General features: G+C 50.4%; 8 protein-coding genes across 8 annotated transcripts; 3 read left to right on the top strand and 5 right to left on the bottom strand.

Annotated features, from left to right (window-relative positions):
• Positions 1 to 1,140: 1,140 nt before the first annotated feature.
• FIESC28_05082 (uncharacterized protein) lies at positions 1,141 to 3,804 on the top strand (the record flags this gene model as incomplete). Its single annotated transcript, XM_031159229.1, has 1 exon — positions 1,141 to 3,804. One exon carries the CDS (start codon positions 1,141 to 1,143, stop codon positions 3,802 to 3,804), a length of 2,664 nt encoding a protein of 887 aa, XP_031016729.1.
• A 363-nt stretch (positions 3,805 to 4,167) lies between these two features.
• FIESC28_05081 (uncharacterized protein) lies at positions 4,168 to 6,080 on the bottom strand (the record flags this gene model as incomplete). The annotated part of the gene is made up of 3 exons (XM_031159228.1): positions 4,168 to 4,477; positions 4,531 to 5,770; positions 5,825 to 6,080. 3 exons carry the CDS (start codon positions 6,078 to 6,080, stop codon positions 4,168 to 4,170), a joined length of 1,806 nt encoding a protein of 601 aa, XP_031016728.1.
• Positions 6,081 to 7,841: 1,761 nt separating this feature from the next.
• On the top strand, positions 7,842 to 8,983 carry FIESC28_05080 (uncharacterized protein; the record flags this gene model as incomplete). The annotated part of the gene is made up of 2 exons (XM_031159227.1): positions 7,842 to 8,687; positions 8,750 to 8,983. The coding sequence occupies 2 exons, from the start codon at positions 7,842 to 7,844 to the stop codon at positions 8,981 to 8,983; spliced, it is 1,080 nt and encodes a 359-aa protein (XP_031016727.1).
• A 216-nt stretch (positions 8,984 to 9,199) lies between these two features.
• Positions 9,200 to 10,351, bottom strand: FIESC28_05079 (uncharacterized protein; the record flags this gene model as incomplete). Its single annotated transcript, XM_031159226.1, has 1 exon — positions 9,200 to 10,351. One exon carries the CDS (start codon positions 10,349 to 10,351, stop codon positions 9,200 to 9,202), a length of 1,152 nt encoding a protein of 383 aa, XP_031016726.1.
• A 399-nt stretch (positions 10,352 to 10,750) lies between these two features.
• Positions 10,751 to 12,833, bottom strand: FIESC28_05078 (uncharacterized protein; the record flags this gene model as incomplete). The annotated part of the gene is made up of 4 exons (XM_031159225.1): positions 10,751 to 10,831; positions 10,885 to 11,134; positions 11,183 to 11,197; positions 11,245 to 12,833. 4 exons carry the CDS (start codon positions 12,831 to 12,833, stop codon positions 10,751 to 10,753), a joined length of 1,935 nt encoding a protein of 644 aa, XP_031016725.1.
• Positions 12,834 to 15,969: 3,136 nt separating this feature from the next.
• On the top strand, positions 15,970 to 16,779 carry FIESC28_05077 (uncharacterized protein; the record flags this gene model as incomplete). The annotated part of the gene is made up of 2 exons (XM_031159224.1): positions 15,970 to 16,402; positions 16,454 to 16,779. The coding sequence occupies 2 exons, from the start codon at positions 15,970 to 15,972 to the stop codon at positions 16,777 to 16,779; spliced, it is 759 nt and encodes a 252-aa protein (XP_031016724.1).
• A 130-nt stretch (positions 16,780 to 16,909) lies between these two features.
• Positions 16,910 to 23,168, bottom strand: FIESC28_05076 (uncharacterized protein; the record flags this gene model as incomplete). Its single annotated transcript, XM_031159223.1, has 2 exons — positions 16,910 to 22,699; positions 22,755 to 23,168. 2 exons carry the CDS (start codon positions 23,166 to 23,168, stop codon positions 16,910 to 16,912), a joined length of 6,204 nt encoding a protein of 2,067 aa, XP_031016723.1.
• A 1,281-nt stretch (positions 23,169 to 24,449) lies between these two features.
• On the bottom strand, positions 24,450 to 25,322 carry FIESC28_05075 (uncharacterized protein; the record flags this gene model as incomplete). The annotated part of the gene is made up of 1 exon (XM_031159222.1): positions 24,450 to 25,322. One exon carries the CDS (start codon positions 25,320 to 25,322, stop codon positions 24,450 to 24,452), a length of 873 nt encoding a protein of 290 aa, XP_031016722.1.
• Positions 25,323 to 26,314: the final 992 nt, after the last annotated feature.

The following is a 26,314-nucleotide window of genomic DNA, read 5'->3' as shown; positions in this document are numbered from 1 at the left end:
TCTTCCGTTGTCGATACAAGATAGGTGAGGCTTCGCACAGACTGATAAAATTGGCCCGCCAACCTAGAAAGGTGATAATTATCAGTCTCAACTCGGCGGGGAGCTTGTTGAAGGGGTCTGTGCCGGTGGATGTTGGTTGAGACTTCTTGGGTGGCATTGTCGATGGTTGGGTAAGCTCATCAGACCAGCCAGAGACTTTGGGTGAGGTGGACATCTTCATCATACATGATGAGCGAAGGCAAAGAAAAGCTCGGCACAAGAGTGCTGGAGTTGGATGAGAGAAACGATATGGCTGGGGAAAGTTGTAGGCGGAGAAATCCTCTTGGAATACTTATGAACATGTTGCCATTTTTAAGTTGTGTAAACACTTTAGAGTTTTGGATATGCAGTGATTCGTGCCCTTCACTGGGTGATTGAGTATCTTGAACGATGTGTGAAAGTCTCATAAATATGCAATTGTCGTCCAATTTAATTCAAGCCTGTTACCGCGATTTAACCTTGACGCACACCTTGAGATGTTCTTGAGGAAAGCCAACTTGCTTTGCCCTACATCTGGAAATAGTTCATGGACGTAACGTCGGCATCATTAACTCCTTCGTTTTCGATTCTGATGACCGAGACGCTGTCATCGCCAAGATGGCTCGTTACGACATACCCATCGCCTCTCATATTAAGAGTGGGTTAATTCGGCGATTTCTATATCGGTAGGTGTCAGAAAGGCCATCTCACCAGGCTCAGGCTGCAGAAATAAAGTCGTCTAAATGCTGCTCTAAATTCAGCACAAGGTGACTAAACTATTTCGTCTCTTTTACTCTCGGTATCCATTTCTTCTGACACCTTAACGATTGGGCAACCACACCATGCCAAGCGAACAGCTCCAGCCGAGGACCCGTAGCTTGCTTAAACGGCCCTTTAGCTTGATAGAGCCAACAGTTGTTGGTTCAACTAACATGATCCTAGCCAGCATTTGCGGCACGGACCTGGTGTGATGCCTAAAATGTTCCATAATAAACCCGAGGCTGACCAACAGCTGTTCATCACTTAAATGAGACAATCCTATCATGGAGAGCGACTTAAACACCGCATTCCCGTTCCTGGGATCTCGGCTTTTTTATTCCACGCCATTTCACTCTTTTAGCCATGGCGAGGCTCATTTTTGCGTATGTCACTCTCCTTCTTTGGGTGGCCCTGGTAGCTGCTCAGTATGACTACCACCATGTTCTGAAGGGTTGTTATCAGGTGAAACCACACATGTCCTGGGCCGGAGGATATGCACGAACACAGCAAGAGCGCGAGAAATGCGCGATTGTTTGTTCTCAGAAAAACTTGCCATTCGTTGGTTTCGGTACCACGAACTGTTTTTGCGCCAGGGTCGAACCGAGCAACAATAAGGTCGACATCAGCCGGTGTGAAGCCGTAGGTTTGGACGGGTGGAACGCACCCAAGACAAGAAAGGCAGACTTTGTCGAGGATGAAGAGGTGCTTCTTTTCTTTGACACTAGCATCCCTCGCAGCATTCCCATCGGATGTTTCCAGGGCCTACCTGAGGATGCCCATCTTACTGAACCTGCAATTAGCAAGCCAGAGCGTCTTGCGTGCGCTACGTCCTGCGATAGAGAAGGCAAAGCTGCCGTTGTCTTCGCTGGTCGAAAGTGTGGATGCATCGATTCCATCCCGGATGTTTCGAACAGGGTTGAGGACATCAGCTGTGGTCTGGAACCTTCAGCCGAACCTTCTCGATCCGAGCAATTCTACAGTGTATGGACTGCTGGACGCCGTTTCATGACACAGAATTATGAGTTCAAGATAAATGGTCTTCTTCCATTTGAACAGGAGGGACTAGACTATCAGCTATTTGAGAAAGAAGGAACGACCACTGAACTGGCTGAACAGTATGAGGGTCCTCGACAAGCCTGCTACAGAAATCCACCAGACGAAAACATCAACAAGTTCAAAGAGTTCCCTGATAACAATCCTACTCTTTGTTATCGCTTTTGTGAGCAGTATGACATGAAGTACATCTTTTTGCGAGATACAGGCTGCTGGTGCTCGAATACGTACCCGCCTAAAAAGGATGTGTACCTCAGTGGGTGGTGCAAGTGGGAATGCCCTCGAAACCCGTTTGCTCAATGCGGAGGTGAAAAGGCCTTCAGCGTCTATAACCTCAAGCCCTGGATGAGCCCTGCCTCCCCGGCTTCCCCGGCCAGAACCTCCGAGCAACAGACTAGGCAGTGCTTCTCTATACGTCCCACAAAGGCATCGGAGATGCTCGGCTATGATGGTGGAGAGGAGTGTCTGGAACGTTGCAAGGAGGTCAGGAAACCTCTTGCGGTGATGCATGGCTCCTACTGCTGGTGTGCCTCGAAATATCCTCATACAACATACAAACTCGACCTCGACTCTTGCGACCTCCCTTGCGAAAACGATAATGGAACGTACTGTGGTGGGAACGATGGCATTAGACCTTATTATTCAACCTATCGCACAGGTATGCCAGGTCGTATCGAACACCACCCTAGCCAGAGGCGCTTTGACACCCCTATTCAAGACGAGACAACATGGCATGGGTGCTGGAACAAACCGCCAACTAGGCGCTACGGATCATATGCCGAATCCAACACAGTCAAGGGCTGTGCCAATTTCTGCCGGAGGAGCGGTTTCCCCGTTGCGGCTGTACAGGATCATAACTGCATCTGCGGCGATTCTTATCCTCCCCTTGAACAAAGAAGCCCAGAGTCCTCTTGTAACACTTCATGCCCTGGCTTTGAGTATGCTACCTGCGGCGGACCACAAGCCTGGAATGTCTTGAACACGGGACTAAAGACAGACGTTCCTTATGATGAGTCCGATTCCGAGAAGAAGAATTCCGAAAGTGCTACTGTGAATCAGAAGATGGCGAGGCCAGACCTTTTGGGCTGCTACAACACGCATTTCATTACAGCTCGCGATCGCGTATACCTTCGTCACGACCAAGTCAATGGATGCGCCAGAAGGTGCAAAAGCAGAGGAAAGCCCATTTCAGCTTTGCAGAAGGACACATGTCTTTGCGCTGACGCGCTTCCTCATAAAGACAGCCAGGTCGATAATGTCGAGTGCGACACTCCTTGTCAAGACCCCTCCAACGAAAAATGTGGTGGGCCACGATACTGGAGTGTCTACAACTCGGGACTGCAAACCTCCCTTGCCACTGATTTGAATATGAAACCAGCATATGGCTGCTTCAAGTACCTCCGATATGCTGACGAAACTAACAAGCTCGTTCGTATTCATCTTCACGGTTCTGGTGGCAATCGGAGTGGCGATTCGTGCACCACGCGCTGCGCTGAAAAGGGCTTCCCCGTCGCCTTACGACTCATGTCCGCATGCTCTTGTTCGCACGAGTTGCCAGTTATGAAGTATAGTCTCCCCAGCGAGTCGTGCTCTTATAAGTGTCCCAAGGATCCCCTTGAGATGTGTGGAGGTCCTGATTCTGCCTACACGGTCTATAAAACCGACGCCTACGTACCTGATCTTCACACAGAAGAAAAGCCAAACGATGAGAAGCACAAGGGAAATGATCCCGGCGCTTCCCCGGACAGCAGACCGCAGTGTTTGGAGCCTGCTTGGGAGAAAGCTTACGATATTTTCAACGTGGTTTCGGACAAGGCTGCTGGCTTCGCCCAAAAGATCCAAGATGGCTTCTTTTGGGTCCGCGATAAAGGGCAGGAATTGTTTGATATCTGTCTGTGGAACATCATCGTTTTCTTTTCTAATATTATGTATGGCTTGGGATTGTGGTCGAGCGAGGGGAATATCGACCTGTAGTCAACGTTGTATCTGCAATCTTTCTACGTATATGCGGCAAAGATTAGACTTGTGAATAGATAAGATTGTATTCAGATAGTGAAGACAGTCTGACATAACACCGTCCGTTCTACGACATGACCTGAAATCATCATTCCAAAACCCCAGATATCCGCTGATAAAAGACTTTAACAACCCAATTTCGATATCGACGAATCAATTATCCAACGAAACTCTATCCATTTCCACAAGTTCAACAATCCTATTCGCCTTATTGGAGCATATCGCAAAATAGATCCCAATCAACATAGTCCATATATAGGCACTAGCGCCGAAGAGTATCGTTCAATCATAAGTAGGGAAACATGCAGTTTGTTGCCCTACTCAATGTCCAGTTCCATAGTTCGATTGCGCATTCGACAATAGTCGCTCTCTCTCATCATCAGCCTTCGCCTCGACCTTCTTCTCCGCAAAGATTCTACCCTTGACGGCAACGAATACGGTCAAGACGATGCCAACAAGAGCTCCTGTAGCACCCAGCGTAGCATTGATAGGGACCGGGTTATCGTGTAAAGGGCCGTGGGTGAGCGCATCGAGACCAGACTGGGCAAGTTGGGTGATCCCTGACACACAGGTGATGGTTCCGTAGATACGTCCGAAAGTGGCAAATCCAAACACTTTGGTAGCGTAGTCACTGCGATGTAATTAATATTAAGATCGGATACGGAAGAGGAAAAGACTACTTACGAGATAGCTGAGTAGTAGAGAGGTCGGAAGAAGACAAAAGCCACGACGGTAAAATAGCCAGCCCACATGCTGGAAAGGCAATTCAGGACGCCGATGACAATAATAAAGACCGTTAGAACGCTAAAAGTAGCAGGAACACTCAAGTTGTTGAGCAACAGTCCAATGAAAGGCGTCGAAGCGACTCCTCCCACAGGCAAAGCGATGTCGAAAAAGTCGTTGATGCGCTCGGCAGCCTTATCGGAGCCCAGCATGTATCGATACTGAGATCTGACACTGGCGATGAAGTAGTTCATGCGAAGCATCTGAAGGATCGTCAAGAGCAAGATGAGGATAAACCAGGGCGACATCATCTGTCTGTGAGCAGGAACGCCGTGCAAAACTCCCCAAACACCACTTGTTTCCTGTCGGTCCTCCTCTTCCTTGATGCGTTCTCCTCGTTGTTCTCTATCGCCAGCGATTTGTTCAATCTTCTCAATCTTGGCCTTTCTTTGATCGGCACGCGCGCTTCGAACACGCGTTAGTTCATTGGTGTCATTGATCTCATCATCCGACGCGTGAACATCGCGACTCCGGTCTTGGGCCTGTTCGAGCTTCTGCTCTAATTGAGGCAACGAGTGGTACGAGTGAGGCGGCATCCAGAGTAGTTCAGCTAGGCAGATGAGCGCTGGAACGGAGATGTAGGCGAAGAAGAACTTTTCGAGGGAGAATGCGCCGTCGGAAGCTTCGTATGCCATGCGGTAAAAGAGGAAAACAGCCGCGGAAGCGTCGAATGCACCAGTGACGAGAGCGACGATTAATCCGGAATGCCTGGGGAAAGCGTTGCTTAATTGATACGTGGAAACAAAGAGGAACGTGCCGCCGAAGGCCAAGAGGATGTTGCCAATCAGGTAACCGTGGAACCCTGGGATTGAGAAAGATAGAGCCATCATCAAAGAGCCGAGAGTGAGCAGAAGACTGGAAATCAGCCAACACGCGCGACGCCCGAAGCGATCAAGGGCAGCGCCTGCAACCAGCGACGAGACGTTGGCAGAGATAGACGCCGAGATAAACAGAAGATTCAATCGCATATCCTGCGCCGCGCATGGAATTTGGAAGTCCGGCTTATGCCCGAGTTGTCGCTGGTCATTTTCGCAAAGTTCGGAATAAATGCCCTCGGAGATCAAGATGGGCTTAAGTGCAGCAAAACCGAAGACGATACCAGCTGCAAGCCAGCAAGCTATTATACCTGTCGCGACTTGGACTACCAACAGTTAGAAATGCACTCCAGTCGAAGGGTTGCTCTCCCGAAACTTACCATACCGTTTGAGGTCGGAGACCTTGTAAGCGGCGAGATGGGGCAATTTCTGCACAATCTCAACGGGCGCAAAACTCAAACGTCGCCATTCGGATCGGTCGGGAAATGATTCGTACTCAATTCTATCGGGGACGAGAATATTTGGTGTTCCGAAACCGGGTGAGATGTTTTGATGTGTTGGACCTTCGTAGTTGGGATTCGCTGGGCCTTCGTAGTCGAATCCCTCTGTTTGAGTCACATGCTGAGCGAGAGACATTTCCACTACCTAGATTAACAACAACACAAACAAAACGGGCAAGTATGCATCACAAATAAAAGACAAATTGATGTAGAGAGACGCAGCATTTATTCTTCCAGCGATAAGATGCGGTCTGGGTCAGGAAGTTTCGGCAATGTTCTTTTGTGAACCGTAGCAGGTGACGTCAACATGATACTGCATGTACAGTACTGGAACAAAATGTCCTATCGTCGTATGATCAGCCATCCTTATCTGACTGGCTATGCTTGGTTTGGGTTCACAAGCGAGGGTATTCGCAGCTTGGCGTAGCATTGGAATCTGATGGAATGGATGGACATGGAGATTGTGCCTCAGGCATGATTCCGGCTGGTTCGTTGCTTCATGTTGGATGCCGAAGCTTCGCGAAACACGCAGGGATGTCACAGCCTGAGGCAGACGGAAAGTCAGGTGGGGTGACAAAAAGAATTAGCCGACTGGTCCGCCATTCCACACGATAGTTGCTTCACTAATTCTGTGGTCTTGCGCCTACGGTTGACTTTTATGTTCTTGTCCAACTTTCCATCTCACAACAACGGATTACAGCAACCAGATGGCCTTCCTCCGGTTGAACAAGACAACGCTTCGCACAATTTGACACCAATGATTATTCGCAAGATTGAAAGCGATTGACACCGTTCCGCACTTTCTTCCGCACCTGAATAAGCTTTTGGTACTCCACTTGAGGCTCAATCAATCTCGATCTTGCCGAGAATCTCGAGATGAACCAACCCTACAGCAGAACAACGCCATTGTGAGAATACACAAATCCTTTTGTAAACCCGGGCACGAAGGATCATAGGCATGAATTGTTACCGTAATTTTTTGTCACGAAGTTATGAGACATTACAGCCCGTCAAATAAGTGTCAGAATAGCTGGTGGTGCATGTGCTAAAATTTCCAGCGCAAAATTGACTGAAAGGTACTTGTACCAAATCCACGTGAGTTCACCAACACATCTACCTCATATCAGGATCTTGAAACCCTTCTCTCACATAACCCATTCATTTACATTGCATTCTTGGCCCTTCACTGGGGCGCATCAATCAAGGTGAGGCGGAAGATAAAGTCAGCCTCACAATGAAGACGCTCAAGGTGGACAGGACAGAGAAATGAAGGGTGTCTAGTGCACGTGTGACAGGGTTCAATGTCACTGGAGGGATCTCCCTAGCTTCCCTTGTGGCTCATCCCCACCCGATCCCATGCAAGGGCAAGTAACGGTTATTGCAATGCCGATTTAACGGGGCTGAATACCGACACTATACCATGTTTAACGTCAAAAACCCACGGATAAATAGAGATTTTGCAATTGCAGCAGTAACGGATCTTACAAGAGCTCTCCACTCTATCAGCTTGGTGGATGACCCAATCACTTGATGCTGTCATGACTTGTTCAGGTCATGTCAATACCTGCAACTCTATTCTTGTCCGAGTTTCCATCTCCGTGTCACAATGTCAAACGCAAACCTTGAAAGATCTCCTGCCGTTCCTGATACAGTGATAAAGTGAGATGGCCCCAAGCCGCAAAAGGTTATGCCGAAATAATTTCCTTATCGCAGTGGCGATGGTGTCTTAGTGGCCTCGCTCTAACTCGTCTAACCGTTTTGGACCGCCCCGAAGGGTCCAGACTCCAGAGCTTAATGCTCGACAGCATTTTTGCCAGCAAAATTCTTTCCCATTTTCAATTTCTCTGTTTTCTTCACTGCTATTCACCTCTTGCTCATCTCTTATCTCACCGCACCAATGGAGTACCAAAAACCCCGTCTCCCACCAAAGGCCCCTAGAAGCACCACCTTGAAACCTTCAAATGTGGCCAGCACTTATCACGACCTGGACTTTTACGTGCATCCTAATTTGGTGCCAGACCAGGACCCTTGCAAGGGCAGACTGCTCAAAGCCACCGGTCCCATTCGAGAAGGCACCATTCTTCTGGTAGACACAGCCTATGCTATCGTCCCCTCCGTGACGTCCGATACCGATCCTCTCATCTGCAGCAATCTCTCGTGCTCTCGCCGTGTCCCGCAAAATGGCCGTGCCATACGCTGTGAACACGCCTGTTTCAAAGACGTCGTCTGGTGCAATATCGCCTGCCGAGCCACGGACAAGGTCCGACATGACTTCGAGTGTGCTTGGTTGAAGAAGCACGCCGACAGCATGCTCCGCAAAGAAACAGAGTACAATTTCGCGACGCTCTGGCACGTTGTTCGTCTGGTCGCCACGTGGAACGGAGAGTTGTACAGCGGCAATGCCGTCGCACAGCATCGCTACCCGTGGGAAGCTCACTTTTTGCGTGGCTGGAAGGCCGTCGATATGTGCTGTGCGTACCTTGACTCGTGGCCCGAAGAGCAGATAATCCATTGGAAGCGACTGGTCAATGAGTATCTGAGTGATGCATCTGTTCTGCCGTGCATGTTGACTGCCGACGAAATGCTTTTGCTGCTGTGCAAGGAAGAGACCAACACTTTTGGCCTGTACCCGAGAGCGACTGGCTCTCAATCAGTGAACGACCGTTCTACTTCTCGAGGTGAATCGTACGGGTTTGCTCTGTATCCCCGAGCTGCCCAATTTAACCATTCATGCTTACCCAACGTGAGTTGCTGTTAATCATCTCAGTGCTTGGTCGACTCGTCGAGTACTGACTTTTGTTTCAGGTATCACATAAACCAGATGGCCAAGCACGAATGGTCTACACCGCCGCTCGTGATATCGCCAAGGGCGAAGAGTGCATGATTACCTACTTTGATCTGGTGACACGTAAGGATCTGTCAAGTAGACAGAAATATGCCCAGACACAATTTCAATTCAAGTGCACATGCAGCAGATGTTCGGAAGAGGAAGCTGAAGAGAATATGGACATCATGGACTCATTACCATTCGGGTTCTAAGGGAAAGGAAGCATGGCGTTAAGAGGTACTTATAGCAAGTTATACACGGTGGAGTAAAGGCATACATACATCATCAGAGAATACATTCATTGAGACTAAGGAGCAGAAACGCTTGCAAACAGGCGGAAGTGTAAACAAGATGTCATTATAAACTGGAAATCAGAGCATCATATTATACGACCAGAAGCCCATTCCTCTGTTTCGAGTCAAGTCTTCTCACTCATCAGCCCGCTCCCCATCCGCAGAGGGGAACAGAAGCACTTGCTGTCCCCATGCCATAGCTATCTCTGCAACAGTGACCGCCTTCTCCCACTCATCAAGTCGGAATCCACGCTCAACAATCTCATGTCCCGCTCCCTTGCCCAGCTTCAGAACCCCGGTCTCTATCATCTTGATCAGCGATGCCAACTCCTCCCGTGTATACATGAATTTCGCCCTAATCGTGATATCCTTAAGCACCAGGCTTGCATAGTTGACTTTTATATCAACCATCATGCCCAAGAAGACTACACGACCGAAGCAGCGCAGTGAGCTGATTGACACGGTTAGATGGTGAGGGCTTTCTGTGGCAGCAGGAGGCGAGACGTCGATATATGCATCAGCGCCCTCGGGCACTAACGCTCGGATGGCCTCAGTATCAGCCTTCTCATCGCCAGTCAGCTCAAGCGCTGTGACTCGAGGGAAATGAGAAGTAAGGGGCTCCAGCTTGGACGCCGACCGGGTGAGAGCAATCACTTTGCAGCCAATTTGAGCAGCTAATTCGACTACTGCTCCAGAGAATTGACCAGTGGCAGGGGCGACTATGACAGTTTCGCCCGCTTGAAGGTTGGCAGCTTTGATACCGCCATACGCAACCGAAAGGCGTTGAATGTAGTTGAGGTCGCCAAAAGAGTACCCCATCTCATCAGCCAAAATCTTCTCATTGAGAGGTAAGACATTTTCCGCTGGAACAATGGCGATGTCCTTCCAAAAGCCCTTCCAGAGATTGAACAGCTTACTATCTCGCTCAGGGCCACCGCCATCATGAAGTCCAAGAAGTACACGTGTGTTTGGGTCATCTCGCGCAGTGGCAAAGTTACTCATATAGACAAGTTGTCCCGGCTTGAGAGAGACAGCATCGGGTCCAACAGAGATGACACGACCAACGCCACCATCACCGGGATTGTACGGAGGCGTAAAAGAAAGAAAGCTCTTTCCATGAAAGCCAGCCCGCTGGTGCGGACGAACTGGAGTACTGAGAACACGGACAATGATTGATCCTGATGGTGTAGGCTTAGGAATGGGAGTCTTCTCCAAGTCGAGCTGTCCGTTGAAGGAGTTGAGGACAAGTGAGGTCGAAACCTGGGGAGAAAAGGTGTTATCGTTCATGGTAATGGATTTATAAGGCACGGCTGGGTTGAGATTGTTTTGGATTTGTTGATATTGAGGTCTTGAGAAGTGTGCAAGAGCAACCTTTATACTTCTCTGTCTATTATCCGATGTTCTCCTCTAAGCTTGACAATTTCGTCGAATATGTGCCTGTGACTATCATTATCCAATGAAGTCGCAGAGATCTGCATGGCTGCTTTCTCGGCCGTAAGCGCGGGCATAACATTTACCAAAAGTAGTAATTCTTTGCTCCGACATGTCCGAGGTTCCACTCAATCCTACATAGCACTCCACTTCGAGAAAGAGTAGACGAAATAATTGGGTTAATGGACCCCGAAGTTAGGGAGGAATGTGCCTAATCATTTCCTGCACCTCCGAGAAAAGTCACCAACCTAACTATTAATACTGAATGGGATCCAAGCATGCATCGTTCATAAACACTTCATTGAAGGATTCGTAATCAATGAGTAGATCTGAATCCTTTACTTACGTCAGTATTGGCTTCCATTCTGCGTCCAAGTCATTTCACTTACCTCCATTGTGCCATCCCACTCGGTACTGCTGATTCCGCATTCAACCTCAACACCTTCGTACCCAAACACATTTCTATCCGAGCCCACTGGCACATGGTCATCATCCTCTATAACTTCAGGACTCTGGATATAGTTCGAGTACTGATGGGGATTCGAAATACGACTCGGTCCTGACTTCCTTATACACATATTGGACAAGACTACTCGAAGCATTCGCGAGCTTTCAAGCGCATGGACCGAGGCGCATGGCCTTTTTGACCATAGCAGCGCTGCAGTCTGCAGTGTAGTCATTATGTACCTCCCCTCGACAGGTCTGGAGCATATTAGAATAGATATAGGAACGAAAGATCTTGTACTCACGGCAGATCTACGCAGTCGAAGAACTCAAGCGGCGCAACGATAGTCATCATCAGGAAGTCGCTGAAAGGTAAGTTCGCGGCAATATGTTGGTCGTCGTGCAGCCTTCCACCTTTTTGCATCTCGCGATCGACTTCCACATAGACTCCAATGGATCGCACGGCATTCTTTCGGCATACATCAAGGGCTGTTTGAAACTCGTGTCCACTGTATGTCATTGAATCCAGAAATGGGCGATGTAATAACGTGATACTGGTGGTGTAGATAAGCTCAAGGAGGACTCGTTGCATGGCAATGTGATTAGAATCGGTGAATGCAGAATCTTTGATCGAGCGGATGCGAAGGCAAGGAGGTATCGAGCCGTACCAGGCGTCTAATTGCGCCTTTAAAGACATTGCGTCCGAGTAGCTACATATCTCGAAGCCTTGAGTATGACATATTATTCGACGTAAGATTGGCAGAAGCCGAGACATGAACACATAGGGTAACATGGATTGAGCTTCCGTAGTCGGCCGCGTCGATACAACCATGGAGTCCTCATCGAAGTCGTCATCTGTGGCGTTTGTAGGATGGTAGCCCGAGGATGTTTCTCCATGGATTAGTGGAGGAAGACCATACTCGAGCGAAGTTAACACGTCGTGATACTGGATGAAGAACCAAACGCGCCGTCTCATCTCTGCTTCAAATGGAGTGACGAGTTGTAAAAACTGGTTCATATCGCAATGATAGAATTTCTGTTGAGCAATACGAACGGTCACTGCATGTAATTGAGATGGATCGAGGTCTGGGTCTGGGTTGTCCTTCTGGAAGCTTCGGGCATGAAGATGCATGGCCAAGGCTTCGACTGAGAACTCTGCAGCCTTGTGGTACTGTCCCGAGACAAGGTATCGCGCTGACAGGTTGATATACAGCGATGACTCTTGGACAGCTGACTTTGAAATTATAGCACCAACAGCCATAATCGAGAACAATATACTGATCCACAAGAAACTGCTGGAAGTTGGATCCTTCCAGAATTCTTCATACTGTCGACGAAATTGGTGAGTGTGAATAAACGGAACGGCGACGTATTTGGCGTTGAAGTATGCTGATACCATGCGATCCGTTATCTGACGAGACGGCAACGCTTTGGGAATATCTCGCACTGAAACCTTTTCCGTAGGTCCGAAGATAATTTCTGGAATATGGTATGTAGAAGGAGTCTTTGTAAGACTTTGGCTGGGATTTTGGTCGATTTTCTGCTCGATACGCCCTACGCTCTCAAGCAGCTGTTTGTAGGATTCGGCTGATTGGTCTTGTCCAGGCTGACTGAGGAGGCTCTGCAGCACACTCCGCATTTGTCGAAGCTCACTTTGAACCCGACCCTCGCTATTCTCGGCCGAGGTAGACTTAGCAGGTCTTGGAAGGGACTCGAAACAACATGATTCTTGAATACCACGCTTCTGGCACCCGCTGCAAGGCTGCTGTCTATCACATCTCTGCTTACGGGCTCGGCAGGCGGTACATGACACCGTTGGCCTGTTTCGCTTGACCCGCTGCGGCCGGATCAATCGGAACGTGTTCATATGATTTGATAGTTCTCGACTGGTCATTTTGGCGTTGGGACGAACAGATCGCAATTTTAGATGTTGGTCACATCCATGAATTGGGGAGTGACAAGCGGGTAATGATCTGTCGGCTAAAGGCCACAGCAGACAAATTAGTCAGCGCCGAGGAGTCATGTTCCTGGTTACTTCTGTTGGCAATACGTTGCTTTAAGCCAGGACATATATTCTATTCAGTATTCAAAACTCAGGTATCATCGCTTGCTCACCCAAGCATCAATATGTACATCACCATCATCGCTCAACTCAATTCAACATATGTCCAAAATCACATGACCCCCTTCACAGCCGGTTATACCGACAGCGTCTACAAGCCATTAGGCGACACTGACGACACTCATACAAAAACATAGGTAGAACTTGATTGCATCTCTCGCACTGCCTGGGGCCTGGTCGGCCCCTCCACCATTGGTGAGTGCATTCATGAGCCCGTATCAAGTTCATTCTCTCCTGCGCGACGTAAACTTGTCGCTGGATTTCATCAAAGTAGCCATAGTCCATGAAGTAATTCCGATCAACAATGACATTTGCCCTTTGCATGAGTTGATCCTCTTCCCATTGTGGGCAATCACAGTTTTTCCATGGAACTCCGCAAAGATAGCAGAATTGGGCACCACATAGACAAGCTTCATTCTCATTAGAGATTGGAAAGCTTTTTAACAAAGAAATAGTGACTTACTGATATGGTAGCAACCAAAGTTTAGCTCCACCAGTCGTCGGCATGCATTACAACTCTGCCAGCCATTCTCTGCGGCAAGCTTGAGAAGCAGCTGCGCCGAGGCGTCTTCTTTACAAACGCCAGCGTGATACCCGGCCTTACAGTGTGTACAGGTAGTCCACTTACACTTAGGACAGGTCGCCACCTCGTTTGCAATGAATGCGGGCGGGATGAATGTTGAACAAGTCGGTATGCTGCAGTAGGTCCGGTTCGGTGTGTCGTGTTCTAGCTTCTTTTCGTTGAACTGGTCGACAAGCTCTCGTGAGAACCATTGACCCGTCTTGATAGGGATATGCTGTCCGCAGCAACGGGGAGGGAAGAGTGACTCATCGTGAAGTGATGCTTGTAGGAGGCAGACGATACATTCACGACAAGATTCATGCGAGCACGGAGAACGAAAGAGCTCAGATGGCGGGAAGCTATCACCACAAGCAACACATTCTCTTGACTCAGTTGGCTTGCGCGATGCAGTCACCCTGGACGATTCAGCCCGTTGTTCAGACCCTCGAAGACGCATTGACCGCATGGACTCAATCAAGGCATCGTGCCCGTCCAAGTGGTCATCCATCCTGCTGTGGGTCGCATGGCAAAGACTCATCGTGGGTTGTCGATCTTGATCGGCTTGTTGGTATGCTTGTTGAAGGAGGACTTTGGGCTCCAAGAACGATGGACGAGGGTCTCTTTATAGACATCGGAGAAGTTAAGGTTTGATAGGAACCCTGGGTGTAGCTCCGGCCAATACTGCGATAAGGTTCAGTAAGGTTCAGTCAGTTAACGCTCAGTGAGAACATGAGCATCTAAGCAGGCCGCCTAATGCTGAAAGGAAATGCAATTCCTATCTCACTCGGTATAATATCAGCTGAGTTTACGATCGAAAGAGTCACACATTTGAAGAGTCATGGTAAATGCATGCGCACATCAAATATATTAATTGTTGGCGCTTCAATCTCAGTTCGGTGAGCCTCCAGAGCCATTTCGAAGTCAGTCCCCACACCCGCGCGCGGGTTATCTTTGATTCAATATGACCTTGGCGCTGAAAGTCGAATGCAAGTATCAGTAGTGAGGTACGCATGATGAAGAAGAAAATGTCTCAACTGACCCATCAAGCATCGGATGATATGTTCCGACGACCAAACCCAAAGTTTACCTGAAGTTCCACGCAATCAGTCGTGATGCCACAATCTACTGATAGGCTTGACGTAGTCAGAAGCTCGGGAAAGCCTGCAAAGTGTGACAAATATCTGGCCAGCTCTCATGGTGTAGAGTTCTTATAAGCACCCAATGCCTGGCCTTGCACTGAGCTACGAGCATCTTGACAGGGTCCTAGCGCTGAACTTTCGTCTATCAAATGGCCACATGGCAAGATCATTTTGAACTTATCCCTATAAAATAGACCATAGATATTGCTTCCCGTGTTTTCTTTGTCATTTGCTGCCTCAAGATTTCGGAATCGAAAGATTGACTCCAACGAACCGAAAGATGACAAAGAGCAAAGAGGTCAACTTAACGCTCAATAGGCGTATCTTCGGTGCCGCAAGATTGAATACGATCCTCAGATGCGATATATTTATGCTTTGTTAAATTTATTATTAACATTAGCAGCAATCCGATCAAAATATTATACCATGGTCCGATGCAACACCCTCTGATGACGAGGATATCCCAACTCCAGGTACCTGCAAGCTGCCTCACACTCACATGCTGATCTGTGATCTCATTCCGATGCTAATAACACGAAAAGGCTTGTAAACTCTCCCTTACTAGAGGCGGGTCTTCGTCCGTATCTCCGGGATCTTCAGCCATCGTCACATTCCCATTGGAACTCAGCATTACTGATGAGCAGCATTCGTTGCGAAGAACAAAAACATCCACAAGGAAACGTGCCAATGGCGGCAGTTCCTGACTGCAACTCCAGCCGCTTTGGCCTTTCAGCCAGCCACACGGTCCAATGGAGCTAGGCTTGTCTCAATAGTTCTCTGGGGGAGGCAGGGGTAGTGACCAGTAAGATATAGCGAGGTGAGACATTGGCTTGAATGATATTCTCAGCAACGCGAAACTATTGATGCGCGATGAAAATTCCAGAGCTGATGCCTTGATGGTTGCCGCAGCTAACGACGGATCGGACCTCAAGTGCGGTGACGGGCCTTATCCCGTGCGGGGATCAGGGGCGATTGAGACACGGCTGAGCGATCTTCACGCTTTAGTCTGCTTGGTTGAGACAAACCAGGGAGTAGTCCTGGCAATTGAGATGCTGGGCAAGGGCTAAAAATGCATGTGCTATGAGCAGTATGCGTAGTAGTGCATTGCCCAATCTCTTGGTCAGGCTATAAGAAGGCGACGTCTCCAGCTCGAACGACAGCTGATGAACTCGGCTGTACCTTGTCGTCATTCAGTAATACCGCCATCATGTTGTTCAAGTCCATCTTCATCTCGTCCCTTGCGACCAGTGCTCTGGCCATATACCTCCCTGAGGACCATTACCTCGCCAAAGCTCCAGCAATTCAAGAAGGAAGCTGCAACTGCTCCGGTGACAACATCAGATACAACAAGTCTCTCGCCAGCGATTACATTTGCGGTGACAAGCGTCTTGGTCCTAGCCGACTTCCCACCAAGCTTCCTCTTGGAACTTTCGTTACTGGCTACGACCGCTTTGGAGGACTCTCTCCCAACGACTTCCTTGGTAAGTGGTACAACTCCACACAGGGACCCGACGGTCGCGAGGCGGGATGGATCTATCCTGAGAAGTACGGCTTCCATCTGGATGAGGAGAAACTTCCTGTCAAGTCGAACATAGACTTGATGCCCGGTACGCTGGTAGACCGTTTTGGCTACAACACTGGTAAGTAAGCCTGGTGCTCTTCAATTGACAAGATCTGACGAGTATACGTAGGTCGCTACATCTCCCCTGCTACCGCTCCCTTTGCGCAGCGAGCGCTCCACCCTCAGAACCTCGATAACGATGTCAACAAGGAGTTCCCAAACAACTACCACGTCTACAACGTGACCAGGATGTTCACTGTTCAAGCCGGCCCTATTAGACCTTGGTTCGGCCAGCCAGGCTTCGGCGTTCAATTCTTCCTTGGAAATGGTATCAATGTGAAGGATTATCTTGACAACGGACATTTGGTGGAGCTCAAGCCATCTGATCTCGTCAAAGATAGAACTGGATGCGGCTTCCAGCGAGAGGACGAGGAGCCCGTCTCGGACGAGCTGTGAACGTAGCGGCTGCGAAAATGTAAGCCACAGAGTGGCAATCACAAGACAATAGCAGGATTAAATGAAGATAATGTTTTTGAACAATTAGAAACGCCCGTCAATTCGTAAATAAATAGTGATAGGTAAAGTTTTAGATCGGCGCTTCGGGGTTCCTGATGAAGCTCTCAACAGCGAGGGCCAACTCCTCCAATCGCGCCTCCCAAAACTCGCGTCGCTCCTCGTCAGCCTCAATACCGATCTGCGCTCTACCATTCTCCACAAATGACACAACGCGGGGCGGTGTCGCAGGCTCGGGGTGAGGAATGGAGTAATCTACGCGACACTTTGTTCCAGCAAAGGGAATTGAGTCGAAGAACTCTTTGTTGAGGTGGTTCGTGAAAGACCCATAGAAGGGAGTGTCTGCAGGCCAGCCTGTGCATTCCTTGAGGACTTCTTGGAAGCTGAGAGTGGCGCGCTGACTACCCTCGAGGGATTGGCTTCGTACAGAGTCCAAAAGTTGCAATGCTGTCAGGTTGGGCTCGAACTTGACACGGACAGGTTGGTACTGGTAGCAAGGACCCATGATGGTGTCAATACCAGGGACGTCGACGTCGCGACCGGATACAATGCCACCGAAGGTAACATCTGACACATTGAGGTGCTGAGACAGGACCTTGGCCCAGCCTGCAGTCAGCAGCATCGCGTGCGTGGTGTCGGGTGAGGCTCCAGAGATGTCCACATCTCTTGTCATGAAAGCGGTCTTCTGCTGAGGGTCCGCGGCAGGGGCAATCTCGGTGTGCGAGGATCCCTGGAGGGTCTTGCGCCAGTACTCGACGTTCTGGGGCTTGGTACTCGAGAGGTGTTGAATGTAGGTCTGGAAAGGCTCTGAGGATGGGATCTCTAGGCCTCTGTATCGAAGCTCGAGTTGACGGAGGAGCTCTGGCAGAGAGACACCGTCGTATTGAGCGTGAGAGATTCGGATCATGAATGCGTTTTCCTTCTCGCCACGGAGGACGAAAAGTCGGATGAAAGAGGAGCCAAATGCGAGATCAGTGCTGTTGTTAGCGTCCGTTTCGACAAGCTGCTTGGCGGCGACATCAATTGAACCGTCGACATTCTGCTCTGTTACGGGAACCTTCAGATCATCGAGTATGACTTGAAAAGTCTGTCCTTCGTTCTGAATAAACACTGTTCGAAGGATAGCATGCTGCGAAACGAGGTACTGGAAGCTATCGACCAGTCGGGCAGTGTCAATTGATGGGTCGAGGTAGAGCATGTTGTATTGAACGGAGCTTCGCGGCGCGTACACCGACTGCTTGACGTCGCCAGTCTGGGGTCCAGTGGCAGGCAAAACATCCTGGATCTTCCATCTCGAGTCTGCCAATTGAGGCTGGATAGTTTGTGCCAACAAGCTATCGACATCCTTCATTCCCAACAATGAGAAGGCGGCGTACTTCTTAGCTGTCTCGTCGCTCTCTGTCGACACCCCAACCAGTGAGTTAGCCATGCCCCGAAGCTGCATGTTCTGGAAGATGCTCGCGACAGACAGACGGTAGCCTTCTTGTCGCAGGGCTGAAACCATGCGCATCGCCACAATGGAGTCGCCACCTAGGCGGAAGAAGTTGTCATCGAGTGAGAGCTTCTCCTCTTCAATGCCGAGGAATTTTGACCATGAGGCACGAAGAACGCGCTCCTTCGTGGTCAGGACAGTAGTGTCTGCGATGGTCTTCTTGAGAGACGCGAAAGCCTTGCGTAACTCCACAACCAGAGACAGTGTAACGTCATCGGCTACACTGTCAAGCTTCTCGATGTTTGCTGGGTCGCCCAGAGGAATGCAGATTGAAGGGATTGCGTAGGGTGGGAGAGTCTCAACCAGAGCCTTGTTAAGGCCAATAATGGCGGTCGCAAGCTCCACCGAAAGAGCTGGCGACAAGGGCAAGGAAGCATCGCCAGTTTTGACATCAAGCTTAAGCGATTGTGCATCCTTGGGAGGAGTCTCTTTGATGAATGCGACAACGACAGGCATCTGGCTACTTGAGCCCTTGGGAACCAATAGCCTGCTGGCAACCTCAACATTATTGGGAAGCAAACGCTTGAGCTCGAGATTGGTAGCGTTGAGGTCAACTACTCGACCATCAACGCTAGCCATGGCGTCTTTGCGACCGACAAAGACCAAGGTCATGTCATCTGCATATTTGACAAGGTCGCCAGTGCGGGATAGTTTGCCCTGTCTGCCTGGGTAGCCCATAGCGCCCTCCTTGAGCCATTCGGGAGTATCCACGACATCGGCTTCGGCGCCTGTAGCGACACCTTCTACAAGAAGCTCTCCGGTGCTTCCAAGTGGCATGAGAAGTCTCTCGTTGCCGGGCTGAACCACCCAAGGAACATATTGGGTGGTGGGGTATTTGTCGCCCGTAGACAAAAACCTGGAAATCTCCTTGGGGGAGACAGGCGCGTGCTTGTTCGTCTCCCAAATCTGGCCAAGCTCCTCATCACTCAGGCATGTGAGCTCATTCAACGAACGTGCCATATCTCCACGCAGCTGGTTAATCGCCACCTCAAACTGTGACAGGACACGCTCGACCTGAACAGGACTCAAGAGGTCTGAGTCGAAGCTTGCCAAAAGACGGAAACCTGCCTTTTGCATGGACACAGCCAGCATGAGAGGGTATGAGTTGAAGTGCAGAGCTTCGAGAGCGGCATCGCCACCACGGAATGATGGAAGCGCGTCACTCTCATTCTCAATTGAATCGGGGTCTTGAGGCTGCACAACAAGGCCCATGGTGACCTCGCAAGCAATCTGAGCGTCTTCGCTGAGTCGTCGGATGTGTTGAATACCAAGGTGTTCGTGCGCAGCGCGGGCGACGCTTTGTTCTTGAACAGCTCGAAGGAAGTCTTGCACGGTAGTGGTGCGATCGAGACGGATGCGTACAGGCACTGTAGCAAGAATAGGACCTTCAATCAACTCGGCGCCAGGAAGAGGAATAGTGCGACCCATAAAGGTTTCGCCAAAGACAACATCGTCGCTCATAGAGTACTGAGACGCCAGTAGAGCCCAAGCGGCGCGAATGACAGTAGCAATGGTGATGTCCGACTTGGCAGCCTTGTCAAGCTTAATGAAGCGCTCAGTCAGGGAAGTCGGGTCGGGAATATAAGACCGCGACGGCAGAGATGGGAACTGAGGTCCTGTAGCACCTGCAAGCTGTGTCTTCCAGTAATCCTTGGAAGACTCGCGTGAGTCCTCGGCGAGGTATCGAATGAAGTGCTTGAATTGAGCAGGTCGAGAAACTTCTTCGCCCTTGTATGCAGCACGCGCATGCTCAACAATGAGATCCGTTGACCAGCCATCGTAAATAGCGTGATGAGCTGTCCACACGAAGTAGCGCTTGTTGAAAGCCTTGTCAGTGACGATGACGAAGCGAGACAAATGCGCGCCGGGCGACATGGGCTCCTTCTTGTCCTCTTCCAGGAAGTCTTCTAAGCTGGAGTCTACCTCCCTCCATTGGAGAGACTCGTTGACAACGACCTGCATGAAGCCATGTTGCTTGAACTCGACGATGCGTGTTCGAAGAATTGGACTTTCTTTGTACACAACATTCCAAGCTGACTTGAGCTTCTCAATTGAGCTGGAAGAAGGAATGTCGGCGATGCGCTGCGCGACATAGTTCTCCCTTGATCGCGTGTAGAACGCCATGTGAATCTCCTGCATAGGCGCGCAAGGATAAATGTCCTCGATTGCGCTGACGTCGCACCCAGATTGCTCAGCCGCCTCAGCGCACAAAGCATCATGGTCCATTCCATCCTTGAGTAGCGAGAACTCGGGGATCTGCATGTCTATGCCCTTGCTGTTGTCGCCCTTCTGCATAGACTTGGCCATGTCGGAAAGGACTGGGTAGTTGAAGATGTCGGCAACGGAGAGCGTGTAACCCCAGTCTCGCACAATTGGCACCAGCTTCATGGCGAGGACTGAGTCGCCGCCCGACGTGAAGAAGTTGTGCGTCGTACTGACTTGCTTAGACTCGAGACCGAGAAGGCGACACCATGAGTCGCGCAGGAACAACTCAGATTCAGATTCTGGTTCGCGAATCTCAGGGCTCTCATTTACAGCTGCGGAAGCTTGCATGTTGGCGGAGATCTCGGCGCCGAGGGCACGCAGCGACTTGCGGTCAATCTTTCCAGACACAAGATACGGGATCTTGGAGAGAGTAATGTATTGTGTAGGAACCATGTACACGGGAACAACCTTAGACAGCTTGTCGTTCAGCGACTCGAGCGCATCGCGGAATCGAGGCGCGTAGTCAATCGGGCGTGCATCCCCATCATCCTTGGTCTCACGATCCGCGATGAAAGCGACCAGCATCGACTCTTTGCTCTGGTTCCGTGGCGCGATAATCTCAGCGACGACTTCGGCGCCTGAGGGAAGCAGGTTCTTGATGTGATGTTCAATCTCGCCCAGCTCGACCCGCTGTCCGCGAAGCTTGATCTGAGTATCCTTGCGGCCGACAAAGATGAAACCTTTCTCTCCATCGGGATCGTATCGAACCAAGTCGCCTGTCTTGTAAAGACGGCCTCGTCGCCCAGGGATACCACCCGTGCCCGCGAGGAGAAATTCGGGGTCGTGGATGAAGGCCTCGTTTGTCTTTTCCGGGTCACCCAAGTATCCTTGACCAACAAGAGGGCCCTCGACGAGCAGCTCACCAACTGCGCCCACTGGAACAAGCTTATTGTGGTCGTCAGGATCAACAAGCCAAATGCATGCGCCAGTACCAGGACCAATGCTGACGTACGGCTTGCCTGCTGCACTGGGGTTGACAGTACATCCGATCGTACATTCAGCTGGACCGTATCCAATGACGATTCGCGTGTGTTGACCCCAAATAGCAATGTCGCCAGCTGAGCAAGCCTCACCACCGATGCCAAGACTGTTCAGTGAGGGGATAATGTCGGGGTCTAGGATTCGTGCGACCGAGGGTGTGATGTTGACCATGTTGACTTTGAGGCGACGAATCGCGCCGCTCAAATCATTCACACGATCCATGTCTGTGGGAATGCAGAGACATCCACCGCGAATAAGAGTGCATAGAATGCTGTCAATACTGACATCGAAGGCGTATGAGGTAAAGTCGAGCGATCGCGATGTATTGGAGTAACCGATACCTGTACTTCGGGCGAGCGCGCTGGCGGTATATGTTTCATGGGAGAGCATGACTCCCTTAGGTGTTCCGGTACTTCCAGATGTGAATATAATGTATAGAAGAGACTTGGGTGGCACTTCGGGTAGTTTTCTGATGGGATCTTCGATGGTCTTGTCGAGGAAGTTAAAGGACTCCATGTCGACGATGACATGCTTCGTCTCGGGCGCGATCTCGGATGCGTATTTCGCCTGGTCTCTCGAGGTGAGAATATGTGTCGCTTTGACTTGCTGCGCCATAACCTGTCGTCGCTGAATAGGCTGGCTTGGGTCCATGAGCACGAATGCCGCGCCCGCCTTGATAACGCCCATGACACCTACAGTGGTCCATCTGGACTTCTCGAAGCACAGCGGGACGATATCGCCATTCTTAACGCCGAGATCAATAAGATGCTGCGCAAGAAGCGTCGAAAATTTATCCATCTCCGCGTATGTAAGGTCACCATCCCACGAGCAAATGGCTTGCGCATCGGGCCGCCATCTCACCTGCTCGGAGATCAAGGTGTGGATGCACATCGGCACTGGCGGGGGAAGGTCTTTGTTCCAATTCCATATCACGGACTTGTCTAGCTCGCCGAGTGGTAGAACGGAGTGTAGTGTTGAGTCGGGGCTGGCGAGGGTTGTGTTGAGGACTTCGACGAGGGCTTGGGCGAAGTGGTTCGCGAGAAATTCGGCGCCGAGGGGTTCGCGCCATGTTGGTCGGAGGCAGAGAGTATCCTCTTCGAGCGTCGCTTGTATTTGGACATTTCCCTGTATCACACACCCTGTTAGTTGGCGTACGATTGGTTTGAAGCAAGAGGCTTACCCAGTTCACGGAAATATCACCATCCTCGTTTACTTCATTGACCAAATCACCGGGCGCAGCCTCGTCATTGAAGAAGAACCTGCAGCCCTCCGTCTTGACCTGTCCTTGAGACTGTAGCTTTTGATGCAAATATGTTCTGAACACGTCTAGCTCTGATGCGACAGAGTTGCTGCCCTCCCATTGCAGCTTGGCTGTGTTGAGTGTGAAGGTGCGACATGTGGTAGACCCGATCTCGCTCAATCCCCACGAGAACTCGACATGATTTCCGTGGTTATGTCGATACAGAAGAAGTGACCATGCTAATAGTAGGATCTCAAGCCCGTTGCTACCTTGTTCATGGTGTTTGCGCAGAACGGGTACGTCATAACGGACACCCTTTGCTTGGGGCTTCTCTTGTGATTGAAGCTCTGTCATTGTGATTCCTATCTCTCTTTCAAGATAGTCGGCTTCTGTTAAATGAGATATTGTCCCAAGAGTTCGGGAGTTTGGGCAATATTTTGCTATTTTGCAGTCAAGTATGAGGCTGCAGATGCAAATGTGCGTCCATACCTATCGAGGCTTCACATGAACACCTCCACTATTTTATTGTAGACTTCCACCCAACTTCACATGCAGGAACCTCATTACGTATCGAAAGAGAGCCTTTTCTCCCTCTTGCCCTGTATAAAGCGCATGTGGGGGGTCTGGTCTGGCCAGCGCGGGTAATGCAAGGACTGGGACGGTACCTTTGAAGCCTTCCACACCAGGTATCGAGAGTGCCGTTTTCGTTTCAGGGTCCCATCCCCAGGGCATCATCATCGTGGGCGACTTCGGAGGGTGTCCATTTCGGAGCTTTTGTCGCCTTCCATTTGTTGATCACGGCACGCTAAGCCGGGCGTGAATCGAGGTACAGGACGTAAGGAGATGGAGATGATGGTGGATGACCCACGCAGAGATGGAGCTATGCGCGACTGGGTTAGCGAGACGAGGCAATTGAAGAAAGATCCTGGCATACTGTTGGAAGAAGCTCCATCACAAGACAAGACTAGTGGGCTTTGAAGAAGTTGGGAGACGCGGTGGGCGGCTTCGGCATCGAACTTGGGAAGGTGAATGAGGCTGCTTCCTTCTGCGTAGAAGGAAGCAGCGTTCGCATCAAACGGCTTGCAGTGTAAAACATGGGTGTGAGACATGCCCAGGTCACCGGTAAAAGGATCATCCACCTTTTTTGTTCGTGCATCTAATCGTCCGACAGCTGCAAAGCGACCCCGACTCTGTCACTTCATTGTTCGCTCGAGTTGTCGACTTGCAGCCTCTTCGGGCCTCCACTGCGCTGCACCATGGCAGCCCAAAGAAACAGGGTTTCATTTCGTCTTTTACTATACGGCAAGCAGTAATAATCGACACGCTGGCGGGGACGCGATGCGAAGAATAACGGAGATGAAGCCGAGGCGAACTTTTCGGGTGGGGTGATTGATAAGTCCATTATCTGATCTGATTAACAAGGATCGGGACCCTAACAAAAGATGGCGTCACACCAAAAAAGCCACCAGGAGCAAAGAGCTCTTTTTTCTTCAATTGCCGGGTGCATTTTACCATGGATGCTTCACATTGCTAGCTTCAATCGAATGACATAAGTGCAAGGAGGTACATAGAAGACACGAAAAGAGAGAAAATGCCTCAACAACCGTGGTACTGACAGTTACTGCATCCATTAGACTACAGCTTGCTGTCCACCCATCTCGGACTCCTCTTCTCCACAAAGGCCTGCACGCCCTCATGGAAGTTGTGTCCATCCGCCATGACAGCATCCCATGTCTGACGGTGCACCCGCACCGCATTCTCGGCGCTCCCATGTTCCCAGCCTGCAAGGATACCCGCCCGAGACACGATCACACTGTCGGGGCTATTGCTGATGATGGCAGCCGCATACTCGAGGGCCTTTTTCACCACTGGCCGCTCCAGCACGTCGCTATCCGCCGGGGCATCTTCAGTGATAGCATTGAGGATGCCAAACTCGCGGGCTTCTGCAGCGCTGATACTGCGTCCCGTTAAAGCCATCTCCGTCGCTCTGTGACGCCCAATCGTCCTGGCTAGTCTCGGCAGGGAGCCTGCATTAGCGACGACACCAATCTTGGCCTCAGGTAGGGCAAAGACAGCACTCTTTGCAGCGACGATGAGGTCGAGGTTTGCGATCATCTCGAAACCCCCTCCCATAGCCAAGCCGTTAACTGCAGCGATGATGGGCTTCTTTCCGCTCCTGCGCGAGAGGCCGCCAAATCCCGTCAAGGGCGGGTCCATCGGTCGCTTCTCGGGTATGCCATCTCTTTTGCGCTGGTTAATCTGGTTCCATTCCTTGAGGTCCATGCCTGCGCAGAATGCTCGTCCAGCGCCTGTCACGATGGCGCATCGTAGGGAGGGCTCATTGTCGTACCACTCCCAAAGAGCTTCGAGCTCATATTCTGCGTCGCTGGTCATTGCATTGAGAGCATTTGGTCTGTTGAAGACCACAAGCATAACGTGATCTGCTGGGAATGAAACGATGCCATAGTTTTGTTGTGGTGGCTGTTTGTTGAAGGTGTGCTGTGCCATAGTGAATGAGTCGCTAGAGAATAGTGGGATACAGCGCTGGGAGAGTTTGTCACACGAATCGTTTATGTGCTCCAACGAAATGCATCCGACGATGGATCTTTTCTTACGCGGTTTATCTGATGAAGCCGAGGGATCTCAATGGCCAGCATCATTGGGAGAATTTCTTCCGATCAGATAAAAACCGGCGCGATGCAACCCAAGCCGGTGTTGGAGTTCCCTGGCTGGTCGATCTCCGACACACCCCTCAGCACGCACATGGCCCGATCGTTTTTGGCGTGGAAGCTACGGAATGAACCGTTTGAAGAATCTAATCAATCACATCTGATAACGAGGATCCATCGCATCACATGCACGAGGCAATCAATACATTTGATGATCGTGCATGATGCTAACGCAGCACCGAGATCGGGGTCCATCAAACTGGATCCAGCAGAATTTTTCACGAAAGCTATGACGCCCAACTCGGGAGCTTGGAGATGATCAGCGGTTGTGTTAATGCAGGTTGGCTTGGTAGTTTGCTTTGGACTTGGCTAATACACATTTCCCGGTACTACCGGTAGTTCCAGCCTCTCGACCGCGCCCGCGCTTCTCCATCGTCCCGAACACGAATTGCTGAACAAACAAGAGCGGAAGAGTCGCTGTCCACTGAGTTATCAGTCCAGAAGGCGCCAAGTGGTCGGGTATATCCCAGACACGGGTAGCTTGTACTAGGTTGTGGGTGTGCTGTATATTTTGCCGGGTGCGACGTGTTTCTGGGCATTCTGGATCGGCTTGCAAAGCCTCAGCCAAGAATGCGCGTCCGTCGTCACCCATCATGCTGCACAAGTAGACAGTACAGGTTTGCTCGTCGCGCCTAGCCGTAGGAAAACCTGTGCTGTCAATTGGGGCCAACGCAAATACTCAAATGCTTGAGCCCCAGCTTAAAGATCATTCCAGCTCCTCGCCGTTGTTGCGACGCGTCAAGCTGTCGCAGCTCGTCGCGAAGAACGCCA

This window comes from Fusarium coffeatum, assembly GCF_003316985.1.
Source record: "Fusarium coffeatum strain FIESC_28 chromosome Unknown BRIP53273_contig_110, whole genome shotgun sequence".
NCBI lineage: Eukaryota > Fungi > Ascomycota > Sordariomycetes > Hypocreales > Nectriaceae > Fusarium > Fusarium coffeatum.
This window is presented reverse-complemented; position numbering and strand designations above follow the sequence as displayed.